The sequence below is a fragment of the Schizosaccharomyces osmophilus genome, chromosome 1 (assembly GCF_027921745.1).
Source record: "Schizosaccharomyces osmophilus chromosome 1, complete sequence".
Classification (NCBI taxonomy): Eukaryota; Fungi; Ascomycota; class Schizosaccharomycetes; order Schizosaccharomycetales; family Schizosaccharomycetaceae; genus Schizosaccharomyces; species Schizosaccharomyces osmophilus.
Window position 1 is genome coordinate 682,756 of NC_079238.1, and position 25,581 is coordinate 708,336.

A 25,581-nucleotide genomic window follows, 5' to 3' on the forward strand; every position below is an offset into this window, starting at 1 on the left:
TTATTATGTAAATATAAATGTTAAATCAATTACTTTGATAGAACTTTGCTTTCAAACGTCGAGGCCCAAAAAATATTAAATGAGACTATACTAGGAAATCTGATTGATGCGAATTCTCACATTTGTTTCTTTCTTTTCTTTAAATCCGTTGGTTTTTTCTTCTCTTCGTGCTTGCCCTGTGCCTTTTGTGCTTTTAATTTCTCCTTTTGTTTAGCTAAACGATTGTCGTCGTCCTTGTTTTTGCATGCTTGTTCAAATAGCTTCCAGGTGAAAATTAGTAGTAAGCTTGTTATAGCAAATATAGCCAAGTCAAACGTGAGTAGGGTCAATTGAGAAAGGACGAAAGTAATAAACATTTTGATAACTATTTCTTTCGGGTTTACATCACAAGGAATCTCTCTATTGATCGAGAAGGGAGACCATTTTACACGTCCTGGAGGACCCATTGAAATATGATATTTCGCTTTTTCTCCTTCTTTTGTTTGATAAACATGAAGCAGATTAATCAAACTACCAACGACGATAATTATGAGCCCGATGAGGTCTTTTCGAGGATCTGAAAGTGTGGCAGTAAAAGAAGCTGGCTGATAATCTTCCATAACTATTTGTGTTCAAAAAACTTTGTTTTCCTTTTAATTTCCCAAAAATTTCAAAAAATTCCCTATGACAAGGCAGAATGATGTTGTTGAGTTTTCTACTAAGTTCGACTGACGAAAGATTTACTTATACAAAATCACATAGCCTTTATACGACTTTAGCCAATTTTTTTTTTTTTTATTCTACAGTTGTTGAAAAGGAGAAGAAAAATAAAAAGAACTATAGTTTAAAAATTTCGAAGAGATTCATTCAATTTTTGTTGAAAACATATTTCAATTTACGAAAAAAGTCATTTGGGTTTACTTTCTGAAATGAACTTGAACACGATTCTTGACGCTCATTGCCATCCAACGGATACTCCAGGAGACCTTCATATCATCCCAGAATTGTCCTTGGGGAAAATAATCATAATGGGCACACGTCCTATGGATCAAGGATATGTTTCAGAAATAGCAGAAAAGTATCCTGAGAAGGTAATTCCAAGCTTTGGTATCCACCCTTGGTTTTCGTATTTGATATATGACCCTAATGAGTTAACTCAGTCCGACGAATCGACCATCAAAGCTGAACATTATAAAAAGATCCTTTCACCGGAACCACCCGGTGACTTTATTCGAGAGTTACCTCAACCTATATCCATTACAACTCTTTCGGAAATTATTTCCCAGCTTGTCGTAAAACATCCTTCTGCTTTGATTGGCGAAATTGGTTTAGACAAGCCTTTTCGTTTGCCTGTTGGGCCTTATGATGCTAGATCGTCTTTGCCGCAAGGGCCGCTCTCGCCTCACTACGTTCGTATGGAGCATCAAATTAAAGTTTTTGAATTTCAGCTAAGATTGGCATCGAAATATCAAAGGACCGTCAGTGTTCATTCAGTGCAAACATACACGTATATATACGATGTCTTATCGAAATTATGGGATGGTCACTGGATCCCTTCAAAGTCTCAACTGAGAAAGTACAAGCCTGGTGAATTCGAATCTATAAGAGAAGGTCGAAAGCAAAACTACCCACCAAGGATCTGCTTTCATAGTTACTCTGGAAGTGGTCAACAGATTTCCTTGTTTTCTGCTCATAAAGTCCCATCAGAGTTTTACTACTCATTTTCCACTGGCATCAACAGTCGTTATAAAAAAATGGATGAAACAATTCGATCTGCTCCCGATGACAAAATATTACCAGAAAGTGATCATCATAGCGCTAGTACTCTCGACAAGCTTGTAGTAGAATCTGTTTCCGCCATTGCAAAAGCCAAGTCTTGGAGTGAAGAAGACACGATGAGTATACTAAGCAAAAACTGTTCTTCCTTTTTAATGTGAGAAAAAAAATTTTGATGATTTAAAGAATCTACCCTTCACGAACGCGTTTATGACTAAATTTTGGAATTAGAAACAAATTTAATTCATAGAAGATATCCTAGTACTACAGAGACTATTGGAGCCTGTGAGTTTATATAAGAGTCCTTTAAATCCAAACAACCTAACAATTTTGCAAAGACAGGAATGTTTATCAAAATAGTGAAGGATTGAATTTCGTAGTGGTAACAAATGCTACCTTGTAGTGCCTTTTTCATGAACCCAAGTCTACCAAATGTAACAGCCGCCTGGAAATGCAGTGGTACTTAAAAAACTTATATTTTGGGATTCATATGTTAAAATGGGCTGTAGAGAAAAATGGGTATACTATTTCTGAAAAGCTAGAATTAAAGGACCTACAATCCGTGCATCCATCTCTTGGAATCGGGTTTGTCGCTGCTCAAGATATTAAAGTAAGGAACTCTGTGCAAGTATATCTTTCGAGTGAAAGCTAATCCATTGCAGGAAGATGAAGAACTCGTTACTTTCTCTAAAAAGAATGTCCTTTGTTTGTCGAATTCAGAATTGACAAAGATTCCCGAAGTGATAGATTTGCCCGGTTGGGCAGCTCTTTTGTTGACAATGGCCTACGAAAATAGCAAGCCAGATAGTTTTTGGAGACCTTATTTGGATGTCTTTCCAAGTAGAGACCGGATCACGTCTCCGTTCTTTTGGGAAGAAGTAAAGAAAAAAGAGTTGTTAAGTGGTACGGTACTTGAATCTAATCAAGATTATAAAGAGATTGATAATCTTTGGAAGCATTCTATAGAGCCGATTAAACAGCAATACCCGGATTTATTTTCAAATGTCAATTTTGAAGAATATGCTCGTATGGCAGCTGTCATGCTTGCCTATAGCTTTGATACAAAAAAACCAGTTCGTAAGGAGGAGAAAGATGAATCAAAAAAAATTTCAGGTGAAGCATCCACTAGTAAAGAAGTTGAAGATGCAAAAGGCGTTTCCTCCCTTGAGCAAAGGGAAGACGGTGTGCCTAAAAAAAAAGAAGAAGAGGAAGAAGAAGAAGATTCTGAAGCAGAGGATAGTGATGTGGAGTCAGAATACGATCCTGAGGAATTTGAAAAATCAATGTGCCCCGTTGCAGATATGTTTAACGGTGATGATGAATTATGCAATGTAAGGAAATTCATGCCGAAGACAAATAGAATACTAATCATTCAGATTCGTCTTTACGATTTGGAAGATCGGTTGACCATGATTGCTTGCCGCGACATTAAAGCAGGAGAGCAAGTGTGGAATACGTACGGAGAAATTGACAATTCAGAGCTGTTTCGAAAATACGGATTTACAAAACCAAAAGGAACCCCTTACGACTTTGTGTTGATCAAAGGTGAGGACTGGTTGTCGGAATATTTTAAGAAGATTGGACAAGAGGAAGTGGAAGAGAGACTAGAGTTGCTTTTATACAAGGAAATACTTTCTAATCCTGAGGGGTACGTACTAACAATTTTATTTTGTTTACAAAGCTAACGTCCGTAAAGGGATGTCACTTTCTCCGAAGGTGATTTAGACTTTACAGGCATTTGTTTGTCTTTTGTGATAATGGAGAAAAAAGGAAAGGTTTCTCATATCCCTAAAAAGTCAGAAATTCAGCCAAAACATTATCGAAAATTGCTGAAGATTATAGAAAATCATTTGCGAATGTATCCTGAGCTTCAAGAACCGAAAACTCTAGATGAAGAGAATGCAATGGTTTTGGTAAATAAAGAGAAAGATATACTTCAAAGCCTTTACAACAACGTAAAAGATAACTTGGCTCAGAAGGCACCAAGCAAGCGTCGAAAAACCGAAGAAGAGGACTGACTGCATGATGCATAATGTCATGACAAGCACCTAAAACATAGCGAAGGCAAAAAGGGAGAATCTTACAATAAAAAAAAAGCTTTCTTTCTTCCAACGTACCTGAACAATCAACAAAGTCTGATGGCACTTTGATCGAGTCTGTTTTCACGTTTCGTATCGTGTTTTTGTAAGGAACCCAAAAAAGAGTGGATAAATATAGGAGAAATTTTTGATATAAGGATGTAAAATAATATGAAGAAGAGCAAGGTCACAGCACAGCTAACAAGAGCGACAATTATGAGCATCTGGAGTATGAAATCGAATTTGAATGGAAAGAAGATATAGTAAGCATAAAAACTGAAAGTAAACTAGATGAAAGAGCTGGCATATGTGGATTAAGACCAATTCCAGTACGTTGGGAAGCAGGAAACAAAGATTGAAAGAACGAGAAAGAACGAAAGGAAAACAAATTCAAATGAATATGGTCAAAAAGTATACATACTGGAATCAAGTGTATTGGCTGGCTGTATGAATGATCCATCCATTTTTTTGGGTTTTTTGGCGACCATTTTCATGTGCGGGAGCTAGACGAAATGAAGATGAGAAATTGAAAAGAGCTAGCAGGTTTCCTTAAACGTCATGAAAAATAATCATTCAATATTTAATTATACAGATTAATAAGCAATCCTTTAGCCTCTTCTTTTTTCCGGTTATTATGGGTCTTGGCTTTCATACTTCTCTTATGGCCATACAAAGGAATTCATATGATTCATGAAACTTGTTTCTCCATACGCAAAATTATCGACCATCATTCCTGATTCTTACCAGTCAGAGAGACTTTTTCATTTGTTATTGTTCACGTGTGTCTAATTAGCTGAATAAATGCTTCGCTGATAGTTTTTTTTCCTTCCTTTCTCAAAGATTCGGTGGTTATCTGATCTACTGATCTGCTTGCCATAAAAGATCAACTTTATCATTTTATCTGATCAAATTTGTGTGTTGTCAATTATTGAAGAAAAATGTCGACTCAAACGTTACCTGGAACATCTAGATGCTGTATGGAGAATTTTATTTATTTATTTGCCCGATATATACTCCATTGCTGTCAAGAATATTCTTTGTAAATACATATCATTTCGAGTCTTTTGCAATGATTTATATAATCCTTTGAAATAACATTCTCAATGAACCTAACACACGTTTAAAAAAAATGTCGCAAAGGTTCAGGATATATGTTTTCGTGACGGATGATTTTATTAACTTCTAAGCAGACGGATAATACGTATTAATTGTGGTACTTTTCTAGGCATTTTCTAGTTTAAGATAGGTTACTTCGACTTGAGCAAAGCTACTGGGTTTACGAATGAAGGTATAAAGAGAACGAACACCTACATGCACCGTTTTCAAACTTGGTTATTTCAGATCAGACAGTCGCACCAGGCGTGGTAAATAAAGCGACGAATTGATTAGAATCCGCTAAATTCTTACTTTATAGTAAGTTAACTTGGTACACATATATTTTGATTTTCCCTTTTCCAGTTATTATGTCTCTTATAGATTGGTCTTAGAATGTCCATGGGGTTCAATCTGCTAGTGGAGATCCTCAAAAATATACAGTGCAAAGTGATTCATCGCGAAATGCGGTAGTTCCTGGATCTCCTTCAGACTTAAGTGGTAGGAGATCGACTCAATCAAAGCAAAGATAGGACTTTGTAATCCAAGATGCTGGTTACAATTAGTGAAACGTCGGAAATATAGTTTCAAAAGTTTCCGATACGGGAGCTTATTCGCATACAGGCGAAGAAGCAGACGATAATGTTAAAGGTATCGTCCTTAATTATATTCTTTTTTTTATAAAAGCTTTTATTTATGGAACCCATCATCTTCTTGATCACACTCTATTCTTCCTTCGTATATACTATATAGTATTTACTTTTGGAAGCTCATCGAATTTTTTTTTTTTGCTGAAAAAAGCAATTTATTTATAGGTGCTGCTGAATTTGCATATATCGGTTTGTTCATAGGTGTTTTTGTCGGCGGCATCAACGTTGCATTCGAACCTTGGTACTTTCAATGGATGTTGAAGCTTGGTGGAAAACCGTATCCAGAGGGTCGACTACCATCCTTGATTATTGACGCTTTCATCTTCCCTGCCGGTAATTTTTGAAGGCATGGTCAGGCAACTATGCAAACGTCCAGTGGATTCTTTCTACTCTGTCTGGGTTGGTTACCAGATGCGGCATTTAGTTAATTTTCCTGAATTGTCTGAATTACCTAATTGGCACTTACTTGTTCCGTGCAGCCTCTGCGATGCTGCGAGTACAATGATGGTTAGTTCATTTGCTGCAGGATTTCCTCTCTTCGCTGTCCAAATAGTTCATAACGTGGGTGTTGGCTGGGCTAGATCTCTTGGAAATCGCTATCTCGTTGATTCCTGTTCTCATCCTCTTTAACTTCTTGGGTGAAAAGATCCGTTCTTGGAGCAATGATTTTCATACTCTAAGCATAAAAATACAATTGATAAAATCGTTTGTGAGAAGCAACTTGACATGCTTGTTTGCTTGCGTGCATAATTATCGTTTTGGCCAATTTTCTCTTACTCAAATATATATATATATATACATAGAATGAATTCATTATTATTCAAAGCATCGACGGTTCTCAGACATTTCCTGGTACTTTTTTAAAAGGGAACTAACCCTCCTCTATTGGCTTCCAAGTTCCAAGGATGAACTGACGGTTTTTTAGTGACTTCAGCGACTCTCAACAAACATTACCGGTAGCCTCATTTTACCCAAAAAAAGAGTGTTTTTCTATTGTTGAGCCTTTTTAGAAAATGTCTTTCCAAATTCACATCCCTACAAGTACAATCGGACGCCTATTTCCGTTGTTGATCGTTTTGCAAATGTACGTTGTGTTTGTGGAACCCTTTTATCACGGAACACGTTTTGAAGAGCTGTAAGTCGACTGAAATGTTTTCAGCATTGAAAAGTTAACAAGTCGGTAGTCGTCAACTCTTGGGACCTAAATTTTTGTATGGTTCCGTGTATTTTCTGGTTATCGTACATAGCTTAGAGGCTTTCCTTGCCTTGAGAGCATGCTTTGCGAAAAAATTTAATTGGGCAACAACGCTAGGTTGGTTCGTTTCGGTTTTTATTTATGGTGCACCAACACTGATGATACTGAAATCCACTTCTGGAAAGAGCAAGAATCATGTTCAATAGAAAGGAAAGGAAAAGGATGTTTTGTGTTTACAATGTAAATTACGGAGGGAAGAAGCGTTCTACCCTTCGTGATTCTTGTTTTTCTTTGGTAATTCTGATATTCCTTTTCTATCGAATTAAGCGAAAGGTAAACGTTCGCTTCTACATACTCAGAACCAACAGCTAAAATAGATTTCATGTAAAAATAACAAAGAAACAAGAAGCAAAGACAGTTTGGCTTGTCATGAGAGATCACTGTCCAACCCGTACCGGTACTAGTACCTGGACCTTTTTTACTAACTTAAGTGTATAAGGCAAAAAGATGAATGCACGACGAGGTAATAACCAGAAAGTGGAATTACTTACTCTCGAAGAGCTGGAAGAGTTCGGGAAATGAAAAAAAAAAGAAAAAATCATCACAATTCCACGACTAATTCCATGACTAGCAATAATGGCAACTTTGTAGAGATGATAGTGTAATAGGCTGTAAGAATGGAGTACCAGGACCAGATAATTCCATTCTAATAGTAACGCAAGTGTAACCCATTCCAAAAAGGTAAAAAACCATTATAGCAAACAAAAAACGAGCCCAACCTGATAGAACAAAACAATACGTTGAGCAAAAATCACATTTAGCAAATCGTTTAAACCAAAAAAAAAAATAAAATAAAAGATGAATCAAGTATAAAAAAGTAAATTCTTAGAAAAGTCCCTTAGGGTGGAAAATCAAGGAAATGGGAAAAAGAGAAGAATTCAGAGAGCAATTAAGTAATTAAATTATTGCTATTGTGTATAATTAGTTAGGCTTGAAATCGAGAAATCTATGACGAAGGAGTGTGTTTATCCCAGCTTTCATCACCTACATCGAGCTTCCTTCTGCCTATAACTCGAATTCCCACTGTGGGATTATCAGATTCCCATTCGTCTGTAGAATAGAAAAAAAGATCATTTCCTTCATACATTATGGCTGTTTACGCGTTTTACATCTTTAGCAGAAAAAGTATGCAGGATCGAAGCTGCTTTGAGACAGAAACTAACGTGTCTTAGATGAGTGTGTTTTTGCACATCGCTGGAAACCAGCAGATTCAAATTCCATGGAGACATTGGTGTCTCAACTGGAGTCTACGGCCTTTGAAGACGATGTCGAGAAGCTGATGTTCGGCGTGACTTTCTCTCTTCGAAATTTGGTACGCAAAGTCTCTAATGGTGCAGACGAGTTTCTATCGTACAGCACGAATCAGTACAAGCTTCATTTTTACGAGACTCCAACAAATTTACGTTTGGTTCTTTTCACAAGTCCAAAAGTCGAGCCTTTGACCCATGTTTTGCACCAAATCTACGCGACTCTTTACATTGAATTCGTCGTAAAGCACCCTCTCTATACCCAGGTGCCTCCTCCCTTGGAGAAAGGTGGAATAAATTGCGAGATGTTTCGCATTACCTTGGATCGATTTGTGCGCACGCTAAGGTATGTTATGCTGTATTAACGATTTTGGATTTGCTTTGGTATTTTTGTTTTCCGAAGCTAACTTTTTGTCGTTAGTTGCTTCTAACGTTTATGACCATAATACTGTATACCCTGTTGAATTTCATTATACGTGATTGTTACCTAAATTGGGAGAAGAATAACCATGTCTGTTGAATTTTCTCTTCCTCTACCAAAACAGGATTGACACTGTAGCAGACATAGAATGAGTCAGGTTCAGCATTCGCTTGATCTTTCTGCAGTATCAAGGCTGTTACAGTCTGCAAAAACCAGTTTGCAAGACAAACAAGCAAACCAAACAAACGAAGTACCAAAACAAGCTTGGGTGCCCAAGTATGTAGTAAACTATGATTCTTTTCTCTTTTTCTTTTTTGACTAACATTTTCTTTTTCTTCTAGAATTCCTCATTTGCTTGGCTCTGCTTCTAACTTGCCTTCATATTTCCAGCAAAAAAATGTCCCAAGCGTAAAGAAGGAAGAATTGGTTTCGAATGCACCTTCCTACCTCGATGATGATTCTTCCATGGAAGAACCAACTACCTTGAACCCCCATGTTCCTGCTCCTGGAATTTCCAAAAAGAAAAAGCCTGCAAAGGACACGGCTGGAGGAGACTGGTTTGACATGCCCGCAACCGAATTAACTGATTCCGTTAAGCGTGACATTCAACTTTTGAAGATGCGAAACGTTTTAGATCCAAAGCGCCATTATAGAAGAGAAAATGCAAAGCAAATGCCAAAGTACTTCCAAACGGGCACAGTCATTGAGGGTCCTCAAGATTACTTTTCCGGTCGTATTACAAACCGTGAACGACAATCAACGATCACTGATGAACTTGTACATAGTACCGAACGTCGTGATTACTTTAAGAAAAAGTACCTCGAGATTCAAAAATCAAAGATGAGTGGCCGCAAAGGACAATACAAGAAACTCAAAGAAAGGAGGAAGCCTTCTTATTTAAAATAATTACGAAATTTCCCTTCCTGGTTCTTTAATTGCTTTTGGTAATGTAAATGCTATGCATGATGCATATATATTGGGTTTTATAGCTGGTTTATTATTTTTGGCATTCGGCTCTTGTTAATAATTGAATTTTTAAATTTAGAAAGGATGTGCTAATAGAAATTGAAAAAATACTACTTCTCTCTACCTGCCTTTACTTTCGTTTCCTACTTAGCAAAACGATTAGTTGTCAAACGTAGATGCATTGGAATTTCCAGACCCCAAAAAATATATTCTATTACAAAAGCTGTAACAAAATGAAAATGAATGAAATTAGATAACCAAAAAAGGATATGATAGATGATATCGAAGAACCGAAGAAAAAAACAATAAAAGAGCTAATGAAACTTTGCCGTGTATCCTATACTCATTCCCCAAGTAGAGATTGCATTTCCAGATATGGCGAAACAAGAACAAAAGAATATTCATAAACACGTGTCTTGAAAAGATGAACGACAATTAAAACAAAACCAGAAATAATAATAAAAAAACGAACAACTTCTTTACTATACATCAGCTACAAGCACCATTCGTATCGAAAACAACAGACATATAATCTTCTTCCCTTTGCTTCTGTACATTATCGTAGGCGTCCCACACCGTTGGCTTATTATGTTGTTCTTGCTGAGGATGAAGGGGAGACACTTCGGTTTGGAACTTTTGAGGAAATTGCTGGGGAATGTGCTGACGAGAATGCAAGGATTGCGCTAACTGCTCAGACGATAAGGCATCATTTCCATGATAATGAACATTAGAAACTTCATCATTGCCATCATCCAAAAAGCCGCCGATTTCGGCGACCCAAGTCATGTATTCATCGACCCAACAACGGATCACCCATAAAGCACCAAATGCTTTACCACCGCCGACTGTAATCTCCCGGAGTACACTGGTTTGTAATGCGCTCAAATAAAGTAAAAACGTTCTTGGAGAGCAAGATGGAAATCTCGAAGGCAGTTCTAAAAAGAAATCGGCCATTCTGTCCAAAACCCCATCAATTTGACGCAACTCTATCCTATGCATAGCCATATCATTTACATTTGACTGTTCTTTTAAAGGATCATGAAGCTCTGATGGACTAGAGCAAGTCGAAAGAAGAGAAAACCATTCGTCAAGAACGTTTACGGCCTCTTTATCGTTTTGCATCACTTCTCGAGACACGATTACCTTCGTGTTCACAAATCGTTCCCAATCGCTACAAATTAGTTGCCGGTCGGCAGGGTTAGCCAAAAATCTAGCTGCAGCATGTGCTGTATCATTTACCCTTAGAAGGCGGGACAGTAGATTACTGAATGCAGCAGCAGTCTCAATCTTTACTTGTGCCAAGCAAGGTGAATGAGAGCTGTATATATTAGACATATGACTAAGAAGGTTTTCAGTCAAATGTCGCAACAACACCAAGACGGGAGTCGGTACTACTTGTAATGTCATGGGAAACAAAAGCTTTAATATTTCCTGATACATAATCATATCCGACTTCTCAATCCATCTGGAAAAGAAGGGTGAAGCGAGCAATGCAAGAAGAGAGGGTGAAAGGCTATCCGGAAAACTAGATATTTCAGAAAGGAACTGCTTTAAATGCATATAACGTATTGACTCAATGAGGGTAATGCAATGAGAGGAATAAACCGTCATGAGAGCTGCCTTTGCCTCATGATTATCAAAAGGGGTACTTAAATAGTAATCAATCGGAGGTAGTGAAAAGGAAGATATATCTAATGAAGGAATCCAAGGAAGTTTATGAGGTGGTAGGAACTTAAGCCTTAGTTTGTACACCGAATTTTGAGTATACCAAAATTTGGGATTGGCTTCTGAATGCATAGACGGGCCAAGGCTTTGGTTTGAAGGATTGAACGGAGGCGTGAAATGGTGAACAGAAGATGAAAATGCAGGGTTCGAGGGGACAGGTTGATGAGAAAGTTGAGTGGGTATGGTGGAAGACTGGGAGGGAAATAGTCTAGGAGAACTGGCGGAGTGCGGTTGCGTGTTGACGGAGGAAGTTAACAAAGAAATTGGGGGCGACGAAGAAGTATACGGGTCAGAAAGAGGAGCACTGGCTTTAAATGTTACAGGAGTTGTACTAGCAGGATCAACAGGAGGAGGATACGCAGGAGCCATTTGGCCGACATCGGTATCAAAGTTAGAAGAGAGGGATTTTGTGAATGATAAAGATGAGTCAGGGGAAACGCTCGACTCGGAAATGCGACGGTGCTTTCGAAATGGTTCATGACCACGTAGCTTTAAGCCACAGTAATGGTACTTCGAATGACCTCGAGTGCCAAGCCGCCGGGTTTTAATGGTCGGGAATAGCATGCGAACAAGTTTACCAAAAGAAGCGGAACTCAATGTTTTCACATGATAGACGTTGCAAGCATCAACATATTGGGCATATATTTGGTTTCTCTGAACAGCAGCATCTTCTTGGTCTTCACAGGATTGTTTGAGCCAACAAACTCCGAAAATTTGGCGAAGCTTTTCGGCATTTCCTCCATAAGGATCCATTCGGATCTTTTCAGCAATCGAGTCAAGAGAACAGTTTTCAAACTCTGAAGCCAGTTTTCGAATCTCATACTCTTGATCTTCAGTAGACTTACGAGAAGGTTGATTGGGAAATGGATGGGGATTAGCAAACTCTTCGCTATGCTGAAACATAAAACGAGGATTAAACTGTTGTACAGAGTCCAATTGTGGTGCGTGAGCCATTTCAGGCTGCGGCAAAGATGTTCGCCCAGTCAAATTCGAATCCATGACTTTTTAGTTCAAATGAACGTTTGTGGTGACAAAGAAGGATAGAAATGGTGAAAAATGACCAAACTATTCACCTGCCAAGTTGGAACCTCGTTAGAACAGAGACTGTAGCCCAACTGGCTGAAAATTTGAATGCGTTCCAACGAAATTGTCCAAGAAACTCCAACCTAAAAAAAAACAAAGGAATAAAAAAAGGCTACAGCAAACGCTTTCCTTCGGTTGAGGAAAAGCACAGCCTGTAAAGTGAGAAATTCCTGTTTTCCTATGCACAACGGGGCTCGTTCTTTATCCTTATTCAATTACTGGGAAAATCAAGAATGATGTACGAAAAAAAGAACGAAAGCTAATGTCCGCCAAATAGAAAAACTAAAAAAATAAAATAAAATAAAAATTGTCCTTGATATTACAGAGAAACGCTCTTTTGTTCAAGTAAAAGCTTTCATTTTCTCAGGTTTCCAATATAGGTAATGATTTCCTTTTTTTCTTATTGCGATGGAATACAAAACTTGTCGCTCCATTTCACTATACGCGTATGTGGTGAATGATGGGAGCTTGTTTATGTTTTGAAAACCGGGGACCTTTTCGCTTTCGCTTAAAAATAGTTGTATCTAGACATAATTCAATTCTTCATCTTGAAAATAATAAACTAAGCTTCGTATCTTTACGCGCATGAAAAAAACCTGAATCCATCCTTCCTATGTGAGAAGGTGACGCGACATAGGACATAGGCATTCACAAGCTCTCAATGTCTTAATATCATTTCGGTGAGATGGAATCCATTTACGAAAAAGGTCCTAGCTACTTTCTGAAATGGAACAGTCTTGGTAGAAGTTGAGTTGTCTCTCGTAAACTTATGTTTATATTGGTAGCGCGAATCCCATGGCAACCGTTACCATTGTTTACAACGCGAAATTGTAAACAAAAAGACGAAAAGAAATTACTATTCTAAAGATACAAAAGAAAAAGAAACTGTTCTTTGCGAGTTCCATTTTGTTGATTGAGGTTTTAGTTTAATCGACCTTTGTTTTTCTCTTTTACTTTATTAGTTATATAGAATGAAACCTATTTACTGATATTTTCAATTCCAAGACACCAAAAGCTGTAGAAACTTCTTGCATTCAAAAAGTACTACCACCATTCCATTCCTAGTTTTCAACCTCCAACGGTCTATTATTGCCATTTTCTGGCGTTGCTTCATCTGTGATTTCTTTAATACACTAGACTTGACTTAGTTTCTCTCTTTTATCCAAGGAATTTTTGGTGATTTTGAATTTTTTGATGAATATTTCAAATCTAAGTCGTGTCTTAGGAAGTTCTGCCCGAATCGTGTCTGGAATCCAACCGACGGGAATTCCCCACATAGGCAATTATTTAGGATCACTGCGACAATGGACCGAATTACAAAATTCCATTCCGTCTAATTCTTCTTCTCAATGTTTTTTCTTTGTCGCTGATTTACATGCATTGACCGTCCCCCAGGTTCCTCAAGATTTCTATCAAAGGCGTATGGATACCTTGGCAATTCTGCTGTCCATCGGCATCGATCCACAGAGGTCCACCCTGTTTTTCCAATCTGATGTATGTTTTGTCTTGCCTTGTGAATGTATTATAGAGTGAATCACTTTTTACTTTGTATGGATGATGTTGTAGTTGTTGATCTCGCTTTCGTCCTCAAAACCCCACGCGGTTTCTTCTTCTTTTCAAACCCATCATACACTACATCTCCTAATGACTAGACTGTTCTTCTGTATAAAACTCAAGCGATTACTAACCAACGTATAGGTTCCCTATCACACCGAGTTGAACTGGCTGATGGGCTGTCATACCCCAATGGGTCAGTTGAATCGAATGACTCAGTGGAAGGTAAGTGATATTACTAGTGAAAGGAACCAGAAGAAAAACCTAATCGATATTTTATTTAGTCGAAACTTCAGCTCCATGAGATGGACGCTGTTACGTTTTTGAATACAAATCTCGCTTCTTCGGGTAAATTCAATTTAGGCCTCTTTTCGTATCCAGTCCTTCAGGCAGCAGACATCCTTCTCTACGGGTAAGTAAGATACTTCCTTCAGTATTCTTCCTGGCCACTAACTTAACTCTCTAGCGCTACTCACATCCCTGTCGGAAAGGACCAAAGTCAACATATAGAACTTACGCGTACTATCGCACGAAAAATTAATTCTACTTTTAAAAAAGAGTTATTCATAATCCCAGATATTATTTTAAGTAAGAGAACTGAAAATTATGCTAATAATTCTAACAATCAGACTCATCAAGTTCCATCATGGCATTGAAACAACCTAACAAAAAAATGTCCAAATCCGACCAAAATTCAAAAAATTATATCCTTTTAACTGATTCTGAACAGGACATTAGGAAAAAAATCGCAGGCGCTGCTACCGATAATATTGAAGGCATTACCTATGGAGATCCAAACCGGCCTGCAATTAATAATTTACTAAACATGACGGCTGCTATGACGGATTCAAGCCCCATTACAATAGCCGAAAAATTCAAGCATGCGAGACACTCAGAATTTAAGTCGTCCGTAGCTGATATTATGGTTGGTAGTATCACCCCTTTTGCAAGGTCGTATCAGCAATGGAAAGCAAATCCATCCGAACTTCAATCTATTGCTGAAAATGGAGCGAAAAAAGCAATGAATCAAGCATTTCCATTTATGAAGGACTTTAAAAATACATTTGGTTTAGGGCCTTAAATTCAAGAATTTACCCGTTCATTTTCCATACGTGTGAAAGTAAATTTTTTTGTCCCTCTGTTAAGTCTCCAAGGATTGACATTGTTTTTTCCTCACTTTGAACAACCGAATTAACGACCAGACAAGTATTAAATGTCGCCCTTCTAATTTCCGCGTCAGGGTGCTCAATATATTTAATGACAACTTCTTTTATTAACCTTTCCATCAGTGGATGCGTAAAATCGTTAAATCGCTTAAGGAATTCAGAAAAAAATAATAAGCATAAAGCCATCTTTTTTTCAGATATTTGCCTTTGAAGTAGCATGTCATGAATAAATATCACTGATTTCTCTGCTCTCCACACATTTGCAATCACTGAAACTAGATCCTCTACAGCTGCCATGATTATAGGATCGTCTCTTTGTTGTTCTCCCTTCTCTAAGATTATGGAAAAAGTGCACTCGTATTGATTGTCTTCAATTGTTTGATATCTTTGGACGATATATACATGTAAGAGCAGTAAACTGTCGGAAACATGCACGTTTTGATTTTCAATTTTAATAAATTCAAGAAGGGAAGAGAAAAGATCCGTATGCTCCTTTAAAGCAGAAGGGGCTTCCTTGCAGATAGACAGGCAAATTTTTATTAGCTTGCTGGAAATGCTACCATCCTTGAAAGCCTCAATTGTATTAGTACAATATTGCGATATCTTTTTTAGATCCATATTCCTTATCTTAGAGGACCCCTTTTCTAACTTTTTCATTCGATTCTGTAACCATTTATTATGAGGCACTACATTTGGCTTAGAGTTAGTAGCACCTGCAGCAAACTCCTCAACTTTAAGCCTTTCGACATTCGGCAACTCAGCCAAACTTTCTTTTCTAGAATTACTTATCACTGATGGTGAAAGCGGTTGTGGTAGATCACCGACGATTGTTTCTTCAGTGAGCGATCTTGATACATCTGACATAGGAGAAGATACTGTAGGATCAGAAACAGGGACCTTAAGTTCTGAAAAACTCAAACTAATATCATCCCCCGGAGTATTTTGTTGTTCTAAGGTTTGGTTTGCAGGTTCGCGAACATCTTCATTGTTGTTGCTTTCTTTAATAAAACCTTCACTCCTTTGTTTTTCATCTGAGTATTTAGATACTTGCGTAGAGATTATTGATAGCTCTTCCTCTGATGGAATATGTTTGTCCTGTGAAACTTGTATATTCATTTCCGAATCTTTCATGAGTTGTTCAGCACCATAATTTTCTTTTGTAAATGGGTGCCCAGTCATCAAAACGCTCGTAGTCTTTTCTTCTGCCTTCCCCTTTCCAGTCCCATTAACATTGTTTGAGTTCATTGTATTCGACTTATCGGTCAGAACATTCATTGACGGTGCAGGTGCAGATACAGTCTTTTCGGTTTCTATAAAACTCGGAGAAGACTTGTCTTGTTGCTTTAACAGTTCATCCTTCCTTGGGGAAAACTCTGAAGCATCATAAACCCAAATGTTATCTTTTCTTTTACTTAAATCAAGGGGCGGCTGTTGCTCAAGCTGATCTACATGTTCGGTATGTTCGATCATACTCTTATCTTCCAGAATTTTGTTGTCATCTCCTTTTGTTTGACCTTGACCCCAAAACAAAGAATTAGGTTCAACCTCATTTTCCCTCTCCACTTGTTCAGCTTTAACTGGCTGTGAAGAACTCAATGAATCATTAGCAACATCATAAGCCAAGTCGGAAGTGAAAGAAGCAGATTGATTATCAGCATTAAAGTGGTCTTTTGAAGGAGAGTTACTAAGGATATCCACATCTTGGGGCTCATGAATGATGTTTTCTACAGGAACCGTTAAATTGGAAGTACCTTTGAAAGCCTCCTTTGAAGGGGAAATCATCATATCCTTTGGAATATCACCCTCGGCATCATTATTTTTCTTTATGGAGTCTCCAGTAACTTGATTTGGTAAGCTCGTCATGCTGCTTTCGTTGCTCTTCTTGAATTCATCTTGGTATGCCCAAGAATGGAGAAGTTTTGTTTTAGATTCCTTGTCCATCCCTGCAAGCAGCATGTCAAACCCGTCGGGATCAAAGGAGTTGAATGCGTAGAGTAAACCACTTAAAGGCAACCAGTTTTTGGATGTCAACCGAGTTTTTGTGATCATAGGAATGATTTTAGAGGAGCAAAGTTTCAGCTGCTCAAGACTAAAATCGGAAGAGGGGGACGAGTTGCTATTCGTATGCCTTATGTACTGTAACTCACCTTCCAATATCTCTTTCATCCACAATAAACAACCGTGAATTACAATTCGTTTTTGATTTGTATTGAAAGAGAGGTTTTTGTGAGAAGGCGCCATACTAGATATTTCCATAAGCAAATCAAAAAGAATAAAGAAATACTTATTAGGAGGATGACGACTTTTAAGATAAGGAAATGAGGTCAAAGCAAAGGTGTTACCGGCATTGGATAAATCATAGATTGAAAGGAGGAATTGAGAAAGAAAGGACTGGGTATCGATACAATGGCACAAAAGTTCAATCAAAGCTGGTGTATATAAAATGGAATAAAGAAGCGGAGTACCGTGAAAAAGTGTATGTGTTAAAAATGGCACGTAAGAAGTAAATGATTGAGGGAAGAAAGAATCGTTAGCTTGTTTAAATTCGCAGTCTTTTTGTAAATTTTTCAGTTTTTCAAAGGAGCTGGTTTCTGAGCTTTCACGTAAATTTGAAGCGGTTTGTTTTTTAGAACTTTGAGGAGTGGCAGAAGACGAAGGATGGCTTAATCCTGCATTTGAGCTGGAGGGTGTACTTACTGCGGAACTACTCTTCGATTGTGATTCTGCTCTCTCCCGAGTTGGTGCCACCATTCGTTGGGGTAACCCTAGCTTTCGTTGAGGGACAGGTGGTGTAAAGGGAATTTCGTCTTTTGGGGTTTTGACCTCAGGACGGATACTAGGTGTCATTGACTTTACGGGCGCTCTCTTTGGTCCTGGCATAGATGAAGGAGGAAGTTGTTGATTCCGATTAGGGTTTGCAAGCTCTAATTGTTTGATAGCAGAAGGTTCAAATGTTTTGAGAAGCTCTTCCTTGCTATTTGGAAAGTACTCAACAAATTTCCAAAAAGATTTTCGATAAGACTCGCGGACTTGTGAATTAGAGTCTGTTATTCCTTTGCATATGATTTTTTCAAACAAACTTTGATTAACAGATATTTTGATATGTGATTTTGCAACCGGATACAAAGCAAGCAGTAAAGATATCCAGCCGCTAGCAAAAACGCGAAGCTGAGCATTAGTGTCGTTAGCAGCAAGTGAAACGTATTGCAAAGTTCTTGATAGAGGACCACATAAAGAGAGGATGGAAGCAAAGGTAACGTTAGCAGCCTGAGACACAATCCTCTTGGTGACAGAGCACATCTTCAAAAGATTTGGCAAGATAGCATCAAGATATCCATCCATATGGCTTTTAAGTATAAAAGCCATTTCTTTGAGGAGTTGTATCGTGGAATAGCTAAGCGTGGTACGCAATGACATAAAACCAACAAGGATACCACGAAGAAGCGACTTCAAAACAGACAGGAGTTCGGGTAAATACTGATCCGGGGCATTTCCACGCAGGTATCGACGAATTTGTAAGATATTGGATTGACGCAGAGACCAGTTTTGTTCAGTTTCACGTCCTTCAAATGAAGAAAGCATAGCAGCAACGTCTTGTTCGAGTTGCTTTGGGAAATTCACGTACAAAGGATCGACTTTTTCTAACTCGACAGCAGGATAAAAGGAAGAAATAATGGGCAAAGTGGAAGGTAGAGATAGGGAACCTGTGTGAGAAAGAGATGAAGAATCATCTGTGGATTGGGGGGATAAGTTTTTAGAAAAAAATTGAAGCAAATCCTTTCGAAGACCTTGATGCGACTCAAGTTCTCGAAGAAGGTGGGCCTTTGTAGAAGGCGAACAATCCTTGTGAAGGAGAACCAATAACTCTTTTGTATCTTCTCGAAGAGAAGGATCCGCATGCTCCAAATTGGCGAATAGAAAAGGGCGAAGAGCTTTAAGGTCAAAGGATAAATCTGAACGATGGGCTAACGCAAACCATTTTAGAGCTTGTATACGGATCTCGGCGTTTTTGTTGGTTGACAAGGCATGGTGCAAACTTTTTTCAATTTCTACAGGATTAAATTGCCAAAGCTCTAGCAGAATCGTGAGAATGCGTTTACTAAGATCTCGGGAAGCTAGATGGTCAAGTACAAGATTTTTTAAAAGTGGAACACGAAATTTAACCCATGAGGGACATTGCGCCCGAAGTCTTCGAAGGAATGTTTCATAACATGAAATTGCACACCGAAGAATCAAAGGATTTACGGTTGCAAGAGAAGCTTTGAAGCACTCTATGTAGATAGGTAGATCTTCATTCTAAAAGCACAAATTAGCGACTGATCGAACGAAAGACAAGGAAAACGTCGTTTGTAAACATAACGAAGCATGAGTATCAATCGCGCATGTAGACCTTTCCAAAGGTAAGTAGTTATACAACGTACAGGAATATTGTTTTTGTTGAAAAATGAGCGTAAAACGTCCAATTGGGATGTTTTTTCATCTGTAGAAACTAGAAAAGAAGGTTAGCAGGGGTTACCAAGGAAAGCAGAAATTGCAGAATTCAACGAACCATCGCTTTTCAGAAACTGGAAAAGATTACGTGCATCTCCTTCGGCCATTGATTTTAGCTGGAAAGGAGGGAACAGAAACGAATGCAGTATGAAAACGAAAGAAAAACAAAGTACCGTGGTGTAGAAGGTAGAAGCGTCGTTAGCAGTAACAAGGATTGGGAGAGGAATCTGATTACCTCATATAGTTTTTTATTGATCACCGTATCATAAAGCGGGCATATGATGCAGTGGTAGCATGCTCGCTTTGCATGCGAGTTGGCCTGGGTTCAATCCCCAGTGTGTCCAATCTTTTTTTGAACCTCATTACTTGGAGTAATTCAATCAGAAAATTTTTTTTTTTTTTTTTTTTTTTTTTTACTTCTCTATCTTTATTCAATTGTATCTGTCTTTTGCTATGATTCATATTGCTTTGTCTGAAACGACGCAACTGAAAGAAGTGAGAAAATATAAAAGGAAACAATCTTAGTAAACCGTAGAGGAAAAACTTTGTAATTTATTTGGAAATTTGATAAAGCGTCAAATACATTTACTTTTCTAGACGCGAATTTTATTTTATTTTATTTATTTTTTCTGTAGCAAACAAAAGGTAAACAAACAAATCCTTTGCCATTATGTCATCTTAAAATTATATCGTAAGCGAAAGCCAAAAGCGTATTGAAAACATTTGACCAATTACGTATTGCATAGCTTTGTCCCCGATTACTGCCATGTCGGTCTTTTACCATTTGTTTACATGGTATATAGAAGGCTTCATCGTGGTGTTTTGTTTTACTCATTGAAATAAAAGAATAATCATGTTAACAATATGAGCAATTGATTGAATTTCTGAAACTTATTTATATGGTTGTCCATTCGTTCTCAAACAATTTTGCCAAGACAAATTCATGGATAGTTTTTTTTTTTGCGTCCGTGTCAACAACGACGTTAAGAATTAACTTACTCTACTAAGTGCATGACTTCCAGGAATAAAAGAGCTTATCTATGAAGCCCGTCTAATCTCGCTACACTAAAACGGTTATCAATGATCCATTGATTTCAAAAGGATTGAAACTTGGGGAGCCTGACTTTGGGTTTGGTAGAATTCAGAGGATTTACTTCAAATAATCCTTTACGTTAGACTACAGCGTCTTGACAATTTCATGAAGGAAGTATTGAATTACCGTAAGCTGTACACCGAATTGTAAGAGTTTGCTGCCGTTTTCCGGAGAATCACACACTTTGCGGACATCTGCCTTTATAGGTATTATGATGATGCAACTTATTGGTAGAGACTATATCCGAGAAGATCGTTGTCGCATATTGTCGAAGATTGACCTCTTCACTTGAGTGTAAAAAAGGCAAAAATCGCTGCCGGTAAGTACCTCAATCTATAGCTTTTTGCCGTTCCTACCAATCAAAAAGTAGAACATTATCCTCATAATTGACTCAAGATGAAATCCTTGGTACCTCCTTGAGCTCAGCTGGTACAGAGTCGTGCAGCATTTAGGATTTCACACGAAGGCAGATGGTTTTCAACAATTCAATTCAAATAGAAGCGCCTAAAAACTGATGAGCACTTTGGTTTTATGAAAGGAGTCAACAAGCAACAAACACACAGAAACAAGCAGTTGGGATTGTACTCTGCTTTGAAAGGATATTCACCACATGTTATAACAGCAAAAAGCCTGGAAACTGGTTTCAAAATAATAACCAAAGAAATTAAAGTAAACCTTTTATAAATCTTTACTATACAATTGGAAAGAATCCTTTTGTTCGTACTATGGAAGATAGAGGGCATTTGCTACAACGTAATCACCATCATGACTAACAGAGACAGATACAGGAGTAATAGACACGTTCGGCTTATGAATGTTGATCACAGGCATTCCTTGAACATAAAGGTTAGTAATCAAATCTGCATAGGCAAGAATCTACAACATCTTTCATGAACGCGGAATGTCTGTACATACCTTGTTTATTGTGTGCATACTCCATAAATGGCATGTAAATGTAGTACGAAGGTTGTAAAGCCTTAAATGTAGCTTCCTTTACGGACCAACTAACAGTCAACTGTTAGTATTCGGAGAAGGCGTATAAAACATTCAAAAACAAACTTACCGAACGCCTAGCCATTTAGCTCGTTGAGCCTGGGTGATTTGTGATCCTTGCAACAGACGATACTGTTGAATCTCTTTTGGATGAAGACATTTCTCTAAAAATCGTGACTCGGTAAACTTTGATTTTTCAAGAAGCATCCGTATCCTAGATACCTTGAGAATATCTATTCCAATTCCCATGATTCCTTGAAGTATTTAGAATCACCTTTTGGTACAATCGTGAAAGTTGTCCGAAGCTGAGGCAGAAAGCTCAAAGCTACGAGCAATAGGGGTTCTTCTCTTTTCCAAACAAGAATTCTTATAAAGAATTTTTTTCCAGCTAGTGAACGGGATTCGTAATGAAGAATAGTAAAGTGGTATCCTTTGAAGGTATAAACTCACTTGGTAGGTCGATAACTTTTAATATTTTTCTATTGATTTTACTTCAATAAATTAATTAATATCATTAAAACTTCATTGAAAACCACTCTTTGTAAGTTCCATTTTCGATCAAGTTTGTGCCCACTTACCAAAGTTCAACCACCTTTTCCCTTTTTCATATTTATCAACATAGAAATCCAACGTTGAGCGATTGCAACGAAAAACTGCATCCTGGGGGGTTTTATCAATGGTATGGGTCTTTATGCAAAGGAAAAAAAAGAAGCGATTGCTGACAATATAATGTTTTAGTCTCTTGAAATTTTATCGCTAGAAGGTCTTCGAAATGGTGAGTAGAAATGTCTTGTAAAAATTCTTTTAAGCTTTTGTAGGAAGAAAAGAGAAAAATTGGACTTGTAGCTTGAGGGTGATGTTTGATTCAGCAAAAGTTGATAAATGGAGGACCTGGGCTGTACAGGAGCTAACTAGTGGAGATTAGACGGTCGAAGATGGAACGAAATGAGAAATTTCTATTGCCGGACTGGCGTGGAGCCTTCTGAGAATGGCTCTTCTTTTATTCAATATGGCAACACACGAGTGCTGTGTATTATAGACGGACCTTCGGAGCCGACGATCAAATCGAAATCGAGAGCGGATCGAGCCTTTGTAAATGTAGATATTAGCATTGCACCTTTTAGCACAATTGATCGGAAACGACGGTTCAAATCGGATCGACGGATTCAATTGCAATGTCTGGCATTACAGAGGACATTTGAACAAGTGGTTCAAGTGGAGCTATATCCGAAAAGTCAAATATCCATTTGCTTGCATGTGCTGCATGATGATGGTGCTGTGGTTGCTACATGCATGAACGCTGCTACGTTGGCACTTATGGATGCTGGAATTCCCATGACGGATTATGTTTGCTGTTGTACATCCGGGATTGTTGACTCTGACATTCTTTTGGATTTGAATTCTTTGGAAGAATCCGATTTGTCTTGGATGACGGTTGCAGTTATGGGAACCAAAAACAAAGTTACTTATATGCAGCTCGAGACGAAAATGCATCTTGACTACTTGGACTCTGTCATGAATGTGGCCATTGCAGGAGCGGAACAAATTTATTACATGATGCAGAATGCCATTCGACAAAGTGCCAAACCGTATTTGGCAAAGCTTGTATAATCATCACGCCGAACAGAGAGACTCGCAGGTACATCGCCACAAACGATATCAAAAGGCTTGGCTTGTGTCTTTGTTACCATTGATGTTGTATGAAAAAAAAAAAGTGCAAACGAAAATTGACTACAACAAATCTTGGTTGTTTTCTTATCGGAATAGAGGAATGGGGAAACTTGAAAATAGGTAATGCAATCTTTCACATAGTCTGATTTTATTTTTTATTTTATTTTATTACATTTTTTTTGATTTACCAGGTGTGAGGATTTACCAGGTGTGAGGATTAGGTTGTACTCTTAGATATGAATCCTTGTTTTCAATAATCATGATAGCTTTTTTGATAGATGATGGTTCCATTCCCTTTAAAAATCTCGTTGATAGTATATATGAAAGGATTTAGAAGGAAACCAATGGGGAAAACCAAAATGACCATTGGCTCCAGTTTAATAAAATGTGAAAAGCACAGCACCTCTGCGTCTACAGGGAGGGATCACTGGGAAAACAAAAGGAATAGGCATTGGAATAAGAGATGAAGAATAGTAAACAGATCAAGATAAAAATAAAATAAAAAATAAAAATAAAATAAAAAATAAAAATAAAATAAAAAATAAAGACAGGAATGGATAGGAAAAAAATTTACCAAAGAGAAAAACAAGCGATAGAGTTGGTTTTCGACTCAGTATGGAAAATTATTCAGCTTTCGTAAAAGTACTTGGAAAGCTTCCTTGTTTGGTGATACCGTCAGCATCCACATAAGTACCAAAGAACCAACCATCTTCATATTGGGTCAAAACATCGATTGCTTGACCTGGGTCAAATTCCAAGTCATCCGTAAAGCTGCTACGGAAAGGAAAGACAGCGACAACTTTGAAGAGAGATTGAACGGCCATAGTAAAAAAGAAAAAAAGAAAAGAAAAGAAAAAAAAAAAAAAAAGAGACACAACACAACACAACAAGGAATCAGTTTGTTTACAGTTCTAATTCAATACAAAGGACTCGTAAAATTGGCGAATAAGAATCGCTACGATTCAGATGAAGAGTAAAGAAGCAGCTAGCTTGTTATAAATAGGCTCCGTTTACAGTCGGTTGTCTCGAAACTACCAAGAAGCGAATGAGCGGAAATATCTCAGAGACAAGACAAACAGTCTTATACACGAGACCTAGAGCGTCCATGACTCGTAGTCAATAATCCGACTGGTCCCCGTCTCCACCCGGAATTCAACGATACGAAGAATTTCATCTTGTCAACTTTGGGACCCCTGAAGTAACAGACCGGCTCTTTGAGGAAAATTTTAGAGACATGGTATAGGCTTTAGTAGAGACGCTTGCTTTCAAGGATTTTAATTTTGGAAAGAAGAGAATTGTTTTGAACAACCTTTCGCTGGTCCTAGCGCACAAAAAAAATAAATAGAAAAATAAAAAAAAAGAGAGAGGAAAAAAAGTCAAGGAAAAAGAGAGAGAGAAAAAAAAAAGGCAAGGAAAGTGAGAAAAGTTACTAAACCTGACGAGTGAGGAGAGGAGTGTCTTGAGGAAGAGATACAGTCGACTAGATGTGATGCAAGCAAAATAACAATGTCAGAGGAATAAAGACTCATAAAAACCAGGAAATCAGGAATTCATCAATGTACAAGACATTTATCCTTTGTTTTTTTCTCTTTTCTCTTTTCTCTTTTTTACTTTTCTATTTATTTTTTTTCTTCCATCGAGAGAAACTAATACAGACGAATTTGGTTCATCTCTTCTTATCGTACACTTCTTAGCCTACTAACAATATCCATGATATCATTTAATCACTTATTATATCGTATTTGATAAATGCCGACTCAGGGGATGTGAAAATTAATCTGAAAAAAAAAAAAGGTGACAAATGGATGAATCCAGAACCGAGAATTGGATGCATTCATTATGTAGCTATGTTGAAAGAATCGGAGAATCAAAGAATCAATAAAAGAAACAAGGAGGGCTACGTTTGAACGGAATCGGTCTTCCGACGTTTTTGGATAGAAAAGTTATCCAACAAGGAAACCAATAAAAGGAAAGGAAAGGAAAGGAAATAAAATAAAATAAAATAAAATAAAAGGAAAGTAGCTCAGGGAAGCAAACAAACGAAACAATTCGAATTATGGTTGTTTTTATGAATTAGGAATCAACTTTTTACGAGAGGAAACTGTTTACGAGAACTTTTGTCATAAATTTATCCTTTGCTTTACATCCTTTTATCTCCTTCCTATCTTACTATCAAACAAGCAAGTCCCGGGTAGCTCAATCGGTTAGAGCGTCTGACTCTTACAAAGGTAATCAGAAGGTTGCGAGTTCGATTCTCGCCTTGGGAGTTCCTTTTTGATGGTTGTAGAAATTCTGTTTAGGGATCTAATCGTTATTTCTTTAGCGCAAGATTCTTTTTTTG

The 25,581-nt window shown here is 37.7% G+C and overlaps 12 protein-coding genes and 2 non-coding genes across 14 annotated transcripts; 9 read left to right on the forward strand and 5 right to left on the reverse strand.

Annotated features, from left to right (window-relative positions):
- Window positions 1–116: 116 nt before the first annotated feature.
- Window positions 117–599, reverse strand: SOMG_00313 (Schizosaccharomyces specific protein; the record flags this gene model as incomplete). Its single annotated transcript, XM_056179107.1, has 1 exon — window positions 117–599. One exon carries the CDS (start codon window positions 597–599, stop codon window positions 117–119), a length of 483 nt encoding a protein of 160 aa, XP_056036770.1.
- Window positions 600–908: 309 nt separating this feature from the next.
- Window positions 909–1,916, forward strand: scn3 (TatD DNase family Scn1; the record flags this gene model as incomplete). The annotated part of the gene is made up of 1 exon (XM_056179108.1): window positions 909–1,916. The coding sequence occupies one exon, from the start codon at window positions 909–911 to the stop codon at window positions 1,914–1,916; it is 1,008 nt and encodes a 335-aa protein (XP_056035807.1).
- A 290-nt stretch (window positions 1,917–2,206) lies between these two features.
- set13 (ribosome L32 lysine methyltransferase Set13) lies at window positions 2,207–3,773 on the forward strand (the record flags this gene model as incomplete). The annotated part of the gene is made up of 4 exons (XM_056179109.1): window positions 2,207–2,365; window positions 2,418–3,086; window positions 3,132–3,403; window positions 3,452–3,773. The coding sequence occupies 4 exons, from the start codon at window positions 2,207–2,209 to the stop codon at window positions 3,771–3,773; spliced, it is 1,422 nt and encodes a 473-aa protein (XP_056035969.1).
- Window positions 3,774–6,588: 2,815 nt separating this feature from the next.
- SOMG_00316 (TMEM254-like protein) lies at window positions 6,589–6,976 on the forward strand (the record flags this gene model as incomplete). The annotated part of the gene is made up of 2 exons (XM_056179110.1): window positions 6,589–6,710; window positions 6,760–6,976. The coding sequence occupies 2 exons, from the start codon at window positions 6,589–6,591 to the stop codon at window positions 6,974–6,976; spliced, it is 339 nt and encodes a 112-aa protein (XP_056036847.1).
- Window positions 6,977–7,918: 942 nt separating this feature from the next.
- Window positions 7,919–8,442, forward strand: bet5 (TRAPP I, II and III complex Rab GEF subunit Bet5; the record flags this gene model as incomplete). Its single annotated transcript, XM_056179111.1, has 2 exons — window positions 7,919–7,955; window positions 8,003–8,442. The coding sequence occupies 2 exons, from the start codon at window positions 7,919–7,921 to the stop codon at window positions 8,440–8,442; spliced, it is 477 nt and encodes a 158-aa protein (XP_056036421.1).
- A 204-nt stretch (window positions 8,443–8,646) lies between these two features.
- Window positions 8,647–9,404, forward strand: fcf2 (rRNA processing protein Fcf2; the record flags this gene model as incomplete). The annotated part of the gene is made up of 2 exons (XM_056179112.1): window positions 8,647–8,774; window positions 8,840–9,404. The coding sequence occupies 2 exons, from the start codon at window positions 8,647–8,649 to the stop codon at window positions 9,402–9,404; spliced, it is 693 nt and encodes a 230-aa protein (XP_056035323.1).
- A 549-nt stretch (window positions 9,405–9,953) lies between these two features.
- sak1 (DNA-binding transcription factor Sak1) lies at window positions 9,954–12,188 on the reverse strand (the record flags this gene model as incomplete). Its single annotated transcript, XM_056179113.1, has 1 exon — window positions 9,954–12,188. One exon carries the CDS (start codon window positions 12,186–12,188, stop codon window positions 9,954–9,956), a length of 2,235 nt encoding a protein of 744 aa, XP_056035322.1.
- A 1,278-nt stretch (window positions 12,189–13,466) lies between these two features.
- msw1 (mitochondrial tryptophan-tRNA ligase Msw1) lies at window positions 13,467–14,907 on the forward strand (the record flags this gene model as incomplete). The annotated part of the gene is made up of 5 exons (XM_056179114.1): window positions 13,467–13,766; window positions 13,971–14,051; window positions 14,111–14,238; window positions 14,293–14,414; window positions 14,456–14,907. The coding sequence occupies 5 exons, from the start codon at window positions 13,467–13,469 to the stop codon at window positions 14,905–14,907; spliced, it is 1,083 nt and encodes a 360-aa protein (XP_056035471.1).
- A 10-nt stretch (window positions 14,908–14,917) lies between these two features.
- peg1 (CLASP family microtubule-associated protein) lies at window positions 14,918–19,590 on the reverse strand (the record flags this gene model as incomplete). The annotated part of the gene is made up of 3 exons (XM_056179115.1): window positions 14,918–19,288; window positions 19,414–19,481; window positions 19,542–19,590. The coding sequence occupies 3 exons, from the start codon at window positions 19,588–19,590 to the stop codon at window positions 14,918–14,920; spliced, it is 4,488 nt and encodes a 1,495-aa protein (XP_056035472.1).
- Window positions 19,591–19,755: 165 nt separating this feature from the next.
- SOMG_20007 lies at window positions 19,756–19,827 on the forward strand. Its single transcript has one exon. It is a non-coding gene; the product is annotated as a tRNA-Ala (tRNA).
- Window positions 19,828–21,299: 1,472 nt separating this feature from the next.
- ppt2 (mitochondrial holo-[acyl-carrier-protein] synthase Ppt2) lies at window positions 21,300–21,818 on the reverse strand (the record flags this gene model as incomplete). Its single annotated transcript, XM_056179116.1, has 3 exons — window positions 21,300–21,409; window positions 21,492–21,580; window positions 21,640–21,818. 3 exons carry the CDS (start codon window positions 21,816–21,818, stop codon window positions 21,300–21,302), a joined length of 378 nt encoding a protein of 125 aa, XP_056035473.1.
- Window positions 21,819–22,245: 427 nt separating this feature from the next.
- Window positions 22,246–23,180, forward strand: rrp41 (exosome subunit Rrp41; the record flags this gene model as incomplete). The annotated part of the gene is made up of 3 exons (XM_056179117.1): window positions 22,246–22,248; window positions 22,308–22,344; window positions 22,495–23,180. 3 exons carry the CDS (start codon window positions 22,246–22,248, stop codon window positions 23,178–23,180), a joined length of 726 nt encoding a protein of 241 aa, XP_056035474.1.
- A 683-nt stretch (window positions 23,181–23,863) lies between these two features.
- SOMG_00324 (uncharacterized protein) lies at window positions 23,864–24,064 on the reverse strand (the record flags this gene model as incomplete). The annotated part of the gene is made up of 1 exon (XM_056179118.1): window positions 23,864–24,064. The coding sequence occupies one exon, from the start codon at window positions 24,062–24,064 to the stop codon at window positions 23,864–23,866; it is 201 nt and encodes a 66-aa protein (XP_056035467.1).
- Window positions 24,065–25,425: 1,361 nt separating this feature from the next.
- SOMG_20008 lies at window positions 25,426–25,507 on the forward strand. Its single transcript is given in 2 exon segments — window positions 25,426–25,463; window positions 25,472–25,507. It is a non-coding gene; the product is annotated as a tRNA-Lys (tRNA).
- Window positions 25,508–25,581: the final 74 nt, after the last annotated feature.